Raw genomic sequence first — 10,802 nt, 5'->3', positions numbered from 1 at the left:
GGCAGTGCTACGCTGGCTAGCACTATGGAAGAAAGGGACTTGGGGGTCATGACTGACCACAAGATGAACATGAGCCTGCAACACGATGCTGCGGCTACTAAAGCGACCAAAACACTGGCTTGCATCCATCGATGCGTCTCAAGCAAATCCTGGGACGTCATTCTCCCCTTGTACTCAACCCCTGGTAAGGCCGCAGCTGGAGTACTGCCCCACGATTCAACAAGGATGTGGAGAAGCTTGAGAGAGTCCAGAGGAGAGCCACACGCATGATCAGAGGTCAAGAAAACAGACCTTACAACAACAGGTTGAGAGCCATGGGGCTCTTTAGCCTGGAAAAGCACAGGCTCAGGGGTGATCTGATGGCCACCTATAAGATTATCAGGGTGACCACCAGGATCTGGGGAAACGTTTGTTCACCAAAGCGCCCCAACGGATGATGCGGTCGAACGGTCATAAACTACTGCAAGACCATTTCAGGCTGGACGTAAGAAAGAATTTCTTTACTGTCCGAGCCCCCAAGGTCTGGAATAGCCTGCCACTGGAGGTGGTTCAAGCACCTACATTGAACACCTTCAAGAGCAAATTGGATGCTTATCTTGCTGGGATCCTGTGGCCCCAGCTGACTTCTTGCCCTTCCGGCAGGGGGCTGGACTTGATGATCTTCCGAGGTCCCTTCCAGCCCTAATGTCTATGAAATCTATACAAGGCTTTCCATTGTCTTTTTGGTTTATGTTGCATTTGAAGTTAGGCTAAGCTGCGTGCGCTGTCCCTGCGTCTTGGCTTAGGCAGAGCTTTTCTGTTGTTCTTTGTCTTCTGCTTGACATTGCAAATTGCTGTCTTCAGAAAACAGACTAGTCATGTTCAAGCACGTACGAATTCAATGCCGCTACTTAAAGTCTAATATTAGGTCTGGTAACAGTAAATCGTTTGAGGCAGAGACCATTTCACTAGTCTGTCATAACATTCAACTTTGATCTCATTTAGGCCTATTAAGCCTTACTGTAGTACTGAAGGGCATATAATTAGAGCTATAGCTTATTTTCAATAATTCACTAATAATAATATAATAATGTAGATATACTAGTTGTTAGCTCATCTTCCAGGTCTTGGTGAAATGAAAAAATTGCTTGAGTTCTGTTATCCCAGCTATCTGTGCCATTTCAGAGCCACTCCAAGGACTTAAAGTGGGGGCTTATGTGCAGTTAGATCTCGTTATAAACTGATGCCGTCAACAGCCTGTTCACATTGACGGCTAAGCAATTCAGTCTATACCTACCCTACTCCGTCAGAGAGAAAAACAAAAGAGAACCGTCTTTCTTGAAGTGAATCACCCTCTTCTCAAAACAAGGACACTCACAAATTTAAAAATTTGTATTTGGTGCCATCCACCACTTCCTTGTGCCTCCAGCTGATTGGGCTCCTTCAACCTCAATGCCTAGAAGAATTCCCTACCAGTCTACAACCTAGCTGTAGTTTATATTTAACAGTGCGCATGGACAGTTATAAAAAGAAAAAAAATGCAACCATTTGCTTGGACTGTTACTCCGTACTGCACTTGCTTGGGCCAGTCCAGTAATTTTAGCAATATGCCTCTGGAACCAGTTTAAAAGGGGATTCAGGGTGGTTACAAGGATTTACAAATCCATCCTTTCAGACACTGACTTCAGTTGTTCCCAGAAGACACACACCCCGCTGTTACTGCTTGGCTGGGATGTCCCATGACACTAAAAGCAACATGGGACTTTTTTTAAGTACGGAAACAAGTTCAGTTTGGATACGTGGTCTATATCCTAAGGATCTGCCAGCTGTACCGTGGGTCCTTATGCTGTATTTTAAATCGGGTGCAGATCAGTTAGGGAAGTAGGAAGCCAAGTTTCAATTTAAAAAAAAAAAGAAAGCTTGGAACTTCGAATTGAGAAGGTCAAAAGCAATGTCTAATATTTATTAAGTCACAATGCAAGCTCTAAATATATGAGTGCCTATAATACTGATCTCATAAAAATGATACACTGCCAGCCCTGGAGATACATTTATGAAGGGGATTAATAGATCTATTCTATGGTATAAAGATATTTTAAAATCAGGTCACTCCGCCCTGTATATAAATTGCAGTCCCTTTGCTATATATCACTGGATCTCATGACAAGGAAAAAATTCTTTCCACTTAATCTGACGAAGTCACAATTTAACATGCCAGCACCAGCAAACACTAGTCTCTGAACACATATTGGCCTACTCCCCCAAATCACTGTGCAATTCTTAATACACTGGGCAATCTCAGTTTGGAAGAAATATTACCAGCAATGGAATAGCAAGACAGCTGCATATGGCAGGGAAAAGGTACCTCGTCCACATCATTATTCTTCTAGGGAATCCTGTACCATGCGTCTTTTCTACAGCAGCCAATAGGTCACCATTAATCCACTCAAGAGGTTTAAGAGTATTAATCTTGAGCATACCGGCACTGGCCAACTTGCCAGCTAAATGAATATAAAGTTCAGTTTTACAGAGTTAATAAGTCAGCATTTTTTTTCAAATCCTCCCAAGCCCAAAGCAAAAGAAATACTGAGGACCATGATTTCAGACTTATTAAATTTGCAAAGCACATTTAAGGGCAAATACCAAATGCTTGTGTTTAGCTCTGGTAAGCCCTAGCTATAAAAACACCAGAATTCAAGAAGTTCCTCTGTGAATCACCCTCTTTGATACCCTCACCTCTTTCTTTGTTTCATTTTGAGGGCATTGGGCAAGGCCTTTCTAGTCATGTTTGCTTACTTAGGACCATTTTGCTCTATCATTCAGGTGAAGGAACGGTTTTGGTGGGGTGGGAAGGAGAAGCAAAGAACAGAGGTTAGTCTGTTGTTTCGGGGGGGGGGGGTTATATGTATTTTGCATGCATGGCTAGTCCGAGTCACTCCATCAAGGTTTAAAGTGGCGTATCTGTGCATACTCATACACATGTGCGTGTGGCACATTTCTGCCCAGCAATCCACATTTGCAGAGATGCGCCTTGTAGAAAGTATGCAAATATCCTCAAGCCAGGATTTGACCCCAAGTAAGAACACCTTATCTATTCCAGGCTAACTTGGTGTTCAGAGGGGGGCCGGTTCTCAAGACAAAACACCTACCATTTTGTAAAGCTGTGCTTTCAGCCGGTATGAATTATATTCCGATTTTCTTTTCTCTTCCTCTCGCCTCTTCCGCACCTCTGGCAGCTGCTCGTAGATTCTTAATGTAAATATAAAAGACCAAAGAGTGACTTGGGAGGGGAAAAAAAAAACTTGTTAAAAGAAAAAAAAAAAAAATAATCAATCCCCTGATCTTTGCCTTCATGTTTTGTTTTGTTTTTAAAGGTTTCTGGCCAATCATAAGAAAGGGACATATTGCTGTCAGGCATGGCACCATCAACAGCTGTGGTACTAAAGTTCCCACATCCCACATGAAAGTATCACCCCCTAACAACTGTATTTCAGGGAACAAAGGTGCTGCCTGGCTCCATGTGCTGCAGCTGGAAGTACAGCTTTCAGCAACATAGCAGGAAACAATACCAGTGTTGAGGGTAGACTGGGTGCCAAATACCAGGGTCATCTCTACACACCAGGTACTTCTGTGGGGAGATGCACACATGGTGCCCGATCTGGCAGACCTGTCTTTTATAACTGAAGATCCACAGCAGACGTGTCAAAGTCACCTTGTGCCCCGCGCAAAATCTGGGCCACAGGGCTCCTCATGGACCAGATCCAGCCTGGGGCATGAAGAAGCAGTGGTGATGACAGCAGCTCTGGCTCTGACCTGGGACACATGGCAGAAACTTCAGTCTCTGATGCCCACCCATGCCAGAGCCAGCTCCCGCATGGGGCACACGGCAGGGGGTGGCAGCTGGGGTGTAGGGATGCAGCACTGGTGACAGACAAAGCAGCTGGAGGGTAACTGGGACCTGAAGCCAAACCCTTCCCTGCAACTGTTGATGGCCTGCCAGTAGCCCAGCACACCAGCTCCACAGCCTGGATCTAGTCTCCAGGCCATATATTTGACAGCCCTGATCTCTAGGGCCAGCATTTTTTTTCCCTCCTGACATTTAACCACCCCACACCAGGACTAGAAGCAATGGGAAACCTTGAACTCAAGAAGCATGAGGATTAGGATTCTTTAGGCCTGGTGAGGCTGCCCCTGCTTCAGAGGGGCCAAGATCCTGGTCTCCATCATACACACTGGCCATCCACAGAGGGTAAGAAACACTGCATCCTCTTCTTTGAAAGGCACAGCAGCTGTGTTCACTTTGTAGTCCCCAAAGTAGATACAGCTCTTGTGCTTGCTTTAAGACTACAAGGTTCTGCTGATTTCACGGCAGTGGACACCAAGAGCTACTTGGCTCCAGTCATAAGAGGCTTTATAGGAACTGTCAATCAGCCTTATTCTCAAGTACCAGAAATCTGATACTTAACACCAGACAGACTCCTTTCCTCACACACACACACACACACACACACACACACACACACACTGTGCTTGCAGCAACTTCCTGCTCAATGCTATACCAAGAAAGCACATGCATTTGTACAACAGATTTAAATCTCATCAGCCATGTACTGCCACAGGAGGAACTGGAAGCAAATTTTCCTTTCATCTGGTTCATTTGAAAGGGCTTCAATGGATTGTTTTGGAAAGAAAACATGTACAAAGCCGCAGAACTGGGCCTGAGTAGATGCATCTCCCGTGGAAGTCTGTTAATTCCAGCAGAAACATAAAAAGGTGCCATAAGACAGTGAGAGAATGGATGAATGGGCAAAGTTTTGCACTGATTTGATATTCAGGAGGTGTCAAAAATACAAGCGGCATGTTGTTGGGTTGAGAAGTGGTGGAGGTGACTGGTGTAATTCAAAGCAGGCTCTTCCAGCTTTAAATCACACTTGTGTTATCTTCACCACTCCTAGTCTAATCAGCACTGAGCTGATTCCCGTGATACACTCTAGGGCCAAGCCCAAGAGATTCAAGATTTCCCTCATACCAAAACATCAGGAACGCAGCAGAATCAGCAATCAGTTCATTCAAGGGAAATTCTAATGCAAACATACCCTGAGAGACTGGTTCTGGTAGGAACAGGCAGATGCAGGTGCAAATTAAAATAGGACCTAGAGCTCTTGGCTATTTATTACCTTCTCATGGACATACCTTCTCTTCTGTCCCTGTTTTTCTACTCTGTCTGTGGCTGCTCCTAGAAGCCCACCTTTCCTAAAAACGTCATTGTAATTCGCATTACCTCTATAGGGAAGACAAAAGCAACAATATTTCGATACTTATTTTACTTCTGTTAAGCCTAGTGGGAAGGTGTCGGGTGGTGCAAGGGTTAACAAATGGGTCTTACCCCTGAAGTCCCTGGGTGCTTTGATCCACATCATCTTGGGTGGGACTTTTAATAACCTTAAGTGCTGGCCTGCTTCACTTTCACTGAAGGAAGGGCCTCAGGGGAGTTCAACAGCGGAAGAGCTAGGCCAATGCTGCACCCACTAACCACGTCAAATCATGCAAAATCATGACAAAATGCAACTATAAGAACACAATCAGCAGGGTTTGTTGAGGAGAGGTCCAGAACTGTAGGAACATGGGCGCTGCAGGTGAAAACTGAAGGGCAACAGCAGAGCTGCATACAGAGCTTATACAGCATTGCTCGTTTACAAGCGCTAGCTCTTCAATAGCTGAAGTCCTCCATGTCCGACTGTATACCCAGTCACTAGTGCCCTGGCCTAGTTTCAGAACAAACAGGAGCATTGACCTTTTAAGATACATTTTCTAACTTTAACATTTGATAGGGAAAAAAAAAAGTTACTATCTGATGCTTTCCAGTGCGAGACAGTGCATGTCATATCACTCTAAATTGTGCTCAAGTTCAATACGCTTCAATGATGATATTCTTATTGGAGCCTATTACTGAAGTTCAAGCAAAGTCTCCTTTGAGACTGTCATCAGCTTCTCTTCAGACTTAGGAACAACCTATTGGATGGTGGCAAAAAAAACCCGCTGGAGGGTCTTTCATTTTACTATCCCCACCGCCACTCAGAGCCCATGTGCTATATGGTTGGGCTCTTCCAGTTAAGGATGGTGAGAAATGGCTCCTATTAACTTAAAAAAAGTCACACACTGTTCACTGTTAGGTCTCCAGCTCATCCCTAAAGGGAGCCATTTAAAGTAGGAAAGTTGGGACAAGGACTCATAAGCTGAAAATGAGCCAGTAGTGTGCCTTTGTCATGAAGAAAGCTAATGGCATCCTGGGCTACGTTGGTAAAAGCATTGCCAGCAGATCGAGGGCAGTGATTCTTCCCTTCTATTCAGCACTGGTGGGGCCACATCTGGAGTCCTGGGTCCAGTTGTGTGCGTCCCCCCCACCCTCCACTGCAGAAAGGATGTGGACATGTTGGGAAGAGTCCATCATAGGGTAATGCAAATGGTTGGGGACTGAGGGACACGACTGGTGAGAAGAGGCTGAGGAAAATGGGCTGATTTAGTCTGCAGAAGAGAAGACAGAGGGGGATTGAATAGCAGCCTTCAACTACCTGCAGGGGGGCTGCAAAGAGGATGGAGCTGGACTGGTCTCAGTGGGGGCAGATGACAGGACAAGGAGCAATGGGCTCAAGCTGCAGCAAGGGGAGTTGAGGTTGGATATTAGGAAAAACTCTCACCAGGAGGGGAGTAAAGTACTGGAACAGGTTATCCAAAGGGGCTGTGGAGTCTCCATCATTGGAGGCTTTGTTGAGGCAGGCCTTAAAAACCTTGACTGGAATGATGTAGTTGGGGCTGGTCCTGCTTTGAGCAGGGGGTTGGACTAAACGTGACCTCCCGAGGTCTCTTCCAGCCCTAATTTTCTATGATTTGAAGAAGCAAAACACTCTTCTACAGTTATATTTTAATTCAATTCACCATGTTAGAGGGAGAAACAGAATAATATTGTCCTTCCAAAAACAATTCACAAAATAAACTCACCCCACTTTTTGTACATATTTATATGGGCATATTTTAAAAGGGATACTAGTGGTAAATTACTATTCATCTTCAATAAAGATGGAAAGCAGGCATGCAGCCTGAGCTAAAAAATGTCAGCAAGAGCAAAAAAACAAAATGACTGGGTGAATAACCCATACCAAAGTAAGACTTCATGGCCGCATCTACCCAAGTGGCCAACTGTGCAGTCATTTAGGACTTGCTTAACCATGTATTAAATAACTGCGCAGTAACTAGCATTACTGCACAGTCCTGTTGTCGCACATTTATTTTTAGATGCTACTGCGCAGTAGCTTCATTACGACTGTGCAGTAGCATCACCGTCATGGTTCGTGCCCGGCAACGCTATGGCACTGTAGCAACAAGCTACACCACAGTAGCTTGTTGCTACTGTGCCATAGCGTCTCGTGTAGATGTGCCCTATGTGTTGCAAACTTCAAGTTTATGAAGATATATCAGCTAAATGCACAGATCAAGGGAACGATACTGATTTGGGACTGGTTTCCTCAATGTAATGTAGACAGTGATGGTTAGCCACATTAGGCTGAAGTCAAACAGACGGCAGGATAAAATGGCATTTTAGAGATGAAGGTGGCAAAACAGATATTGCATTTATCTCAGGATTATCCCAGGACAAAAGTACAGATGTCCACATCCATTGTCCTGGGATAAATCCTAAAGTTTCCCAGATAACAAGTAGTAACAACTTATCCTGAGATATCATGACATACATCTGTACAGTTATACCATTGAACCAATGGCAGAGGAGTGGCACTGCACCCAGCAGTTCACTCAACCCTGATTAGAAGGGTGATGTGTATAAATGTCAGTCCTAGGATATTTTTGGGACAAGCACAGGAATTTAACCTCTTTATGAAAAAAGATAAATAATGCCCCACCAAATCACCCCTTTCTACTCTCATTTTTTTTCTTCTCCATCATTTCAAAACACAGTTGTAAGATCTTTAACGGATGTTGTGCTATTTATGCTGCTCGGTTATTACTTTTGTTCGTTTTAGACAATGGAGCCAAGCTAGTCACTTGTCAAAAATGTCCATTCCTGAACAGTTACAGAGGTGGTGCTCGGGCACTTGGCTGCAGTGTTTGGACTGTAGACATACTAGTGACACATTCATATTTGACAATTAAAAACACCATGGAAATGTAACTATGGCCAGGTATGTTCAGAGTTTCTCCCTCTGACAAAAGTTCCCAGATAGGCTTCAAAACAGCCAGAAACATCCCTCAAGCCCAAGTCTTCATTTGCCAGAACAACATACCTATCCCCAATTCAGATAGGTGGTGTGAATGGGGATAGGTATATTGTTCCGGCAAATGAAGACTCGGGCACAAGGGATGCTTCCAGCTGTTTTGAAGCCTATACAGGAACTTTTGTCAGATACAGGAACCAGTGGTGTTTGAAACAAGTCTCTTTCAGACTTACCGTTTGGATCTTTGGACCATTTCACCCTTTGGAATTGTCCTCCTTTCCTGTCTAACCTGGAAGTCTAAATGGAAAAGAGAAAGTCTGAGCAAAAAAGAAAACTCTAAAGCTTACATAAAAACCGCAAATGAGTATCTCCCTTGCAGAACTTTCCAATTGTAATAACCTCATTCATCTATAAAATGAATAGCTTCATATAAAATTAATAATGACATTCAATATTTCCATCAGAAAAAAATGCACATTTACAACAACATTCTGCAGGCAAAATGATGACAGTCATTATACTTCCTAGAGGCCATGCAAAGGCAAAAGCCGGAGGTACCTCTGTTGGAGAGCAGGCAACTAGCATTCTTATAGCCCTTCCTTTTCTCAGGGGGATTAAACAGTTCCTCGCGCTCGTTCTGCAACACGCTCTGGATCTTCCTTTCTTCCATGATGAGCTTCAGACGCTTCACACGCTCGCCAGAGCGAGAGATGAAATCAGGGCGGTGCAACACGAGAGCTTCCTAAGACAGGAGGGTAGAAAACCAAAGCATCATGTAGCTTCAGAACCTCTTTCTAAGGCTGGGAGGAACTATCCCTATTAATAAAGTGTGGAAAACTTTCCTTTCAAGGAAGAGTTACTCTTGCAATGCAAAAGAAACCTGCATCTATAATGCTGGGTAGAGCTCTGGAGACTCTATACTTCAATATTTTAAACAAGAGGAAAGCCGACCAACTGGGGAAAAGAACTAAAGGAAGGTAAGCATAAGTTTAAATGGGTAGGGTAAAGATCTGGAGGCTGCACACACAGGACAAGATACTGATAACCTCACTCTCATTAAGCTCTATTACAGCCATCTTTTTTTAAATATATATTTGGTTCATATACACATTTTGTTGGCTTCTAAGGAAAGGTTTCAAATAGAGTCTCATAATATTCATGCCCACATTAGCCCCAAAGGTAAGTGGTAATATGCAGCTTTCAAATAACAGGCCAATTACACTCAGACTACTAAGTCTTATCTAGATCAAAGAGAGAGATTTTTATGGGTGATTTTTTTTATTGGATCAAATGCATAGTAGGGAGAGACTTCGACAAGCTTTCAAATACAAAGCCTTCCTCATCAGGTCTGAGAAAAGAAGAAAGGCACAGCAATGATTAAAAACAGGGTGAAAGGCTGTAAAACTGGAGAAGAGAGAAATTCGCAGGGGCAGCAGACAAACAATTAACAGTAAAAAGGCTGGCTTGACTAATAGAAGATCAAGACCTTTCAAAAGAGACTGTCATTATCACCTGTAGCATGAAGTAGATTTTCAGGAATTGGACAGATTACAGCATAAATCAAATTTCAGTGTTCAGTCCTTGGTTCTTAGTGTCCAGCCGACTGCTCTTCCAGTACTCAGTGTCACAGCTGATAGTTATGCTCTTGCTGTGATACACCCTTTCGGTATGAATCTCACCACCCTTTGACGTCATTGTCTGTCTACCTCTCACCACTTTTAAATGCCGCTATATGGGTCCATGATTTTTTGTATCCAGTAAATTTATAAAGTGAAGTTTGTAGGCTCTTCTACAAAAGGTGTTTTGTAAGTTCACTTTTTCACAGATGGCGTCTCTTCTACCTTGAAAATCTACTAATGTAGAGTCTCACTTTCTCATCTTTGGCTTTTTTCCCCCCCACCTCTTGTTTTTTCCCCTCCCTTCCCTTCCTACCTTTTGTTTTCCTAATTTCCACCTATTTACATTCTCATTGACATCCTGTCACACTTTTAGCTTCTTTCATCACTTGGAGTCTTAGAACAGCAGAGACTTCCTATGCCTGAAGAAGGGCGATTGTGCCCAAAAGCTTGCAAAAAATGTTTTTCCAACTACTCAGTTGGTCTAATAAAAAATATCACATCTACCCAAAGAACCTTGTCTGCCTGTGTCCTTAGACCAACACGGCTACAACCAAAAACCCAGCCATATGGGTGTGTTTTTGCAGGTGTTCAGTATGATCACACCTGGCCTTGAATGTGCACATAGGATTTGCTTTTATGAGTGTCCAGATCTCCTTCATTTCCCATGACACAGTTAAGTATTCCAAGTTGAAAATGTGTCGCACGTAATTCTCATCTTTATTACACAGCACCCAAGAAAATGCTGCAGGGGAGCAATTAAAAAGTGTAGGTTACAACAGTGGGAGCTACCTACCTTACTAGCCCTGCAGGCAAGAGACTGAAAACCTGACACATGAGAGTTGATCTTGGCATGCATAGCCACAGGTGGCATAAATAGTTCAAAATAATCCAATCCTTTTATGACACAGCAAGCTTTATACTTGGTGACTGCCTAAAGCAGCAAAGGGATGATGATGAAAATCAGCAGCAAAAGTTT

At 43.5% G+C, this 10,802-nt stretch overlaps 1 protein-coding gene across 7 annotated transcripts in view; it reads right to left on the bottom strand.

Annotated features, from left to right (window-relative positions):
* The window catches only part of ALMS1 (ALMS1, centrosome and basal body associated protein), a 123,223-nt gene that overhangs the window by 20,674 nt on the left and 91,747 nt on the right, over nt 1–10,802 (bottom strand). For 6 of the 7 annotated variants that reach the window (XR_002099266.1, XM_019526319.1, XM_019526320.1 and 3 more), the window contains exons 15-18: nt 8,766–8,949; nt 8,441–8,504; nt 5,173–5,262; nt 3,129–3,228 (exon numbers count right to left, since the gene is read on the bottom strand). Coding sequence is in view for 6 of the 7 variants with exons in the window: in XM_019526319.1 (XP_019381864.1) it covers nt 3,129–3,228; nt 5,173–5,262; nt 8,441–8,504; nt 8,766–8,949 (438 nt within the window). In the remaining variant the exon portion in view is untranslated. The remainder of the gene's footprint in view (nt 1–3,128; nt 3,229–5,172; nt 5,263–8,440; nt 8,505–8,765; nt 8,950–10,802) is intronic. The other variant, XM_019526321.1, reaches the window with a different exon arrangement.

The sequence above is a fragment of the Gavialis gangeticus genome, unplaced genomic scaffold (assembly GCF_001723915.1).
Source record: "Gavialis gangeticus isolate Ggan-Ray unplaced genomic scaffold, GavGan_comp1, whole genome shotgun sequence".
Taxonomy (NCBI): Eukaryota; Metazoa; Chordata; order Crocodylia; family Gavialidae; genus Gavialis; species Gavialis gangeticus.
This window is presented reverse-complemented; position numbering and strand designations above follow the sequence as displayed.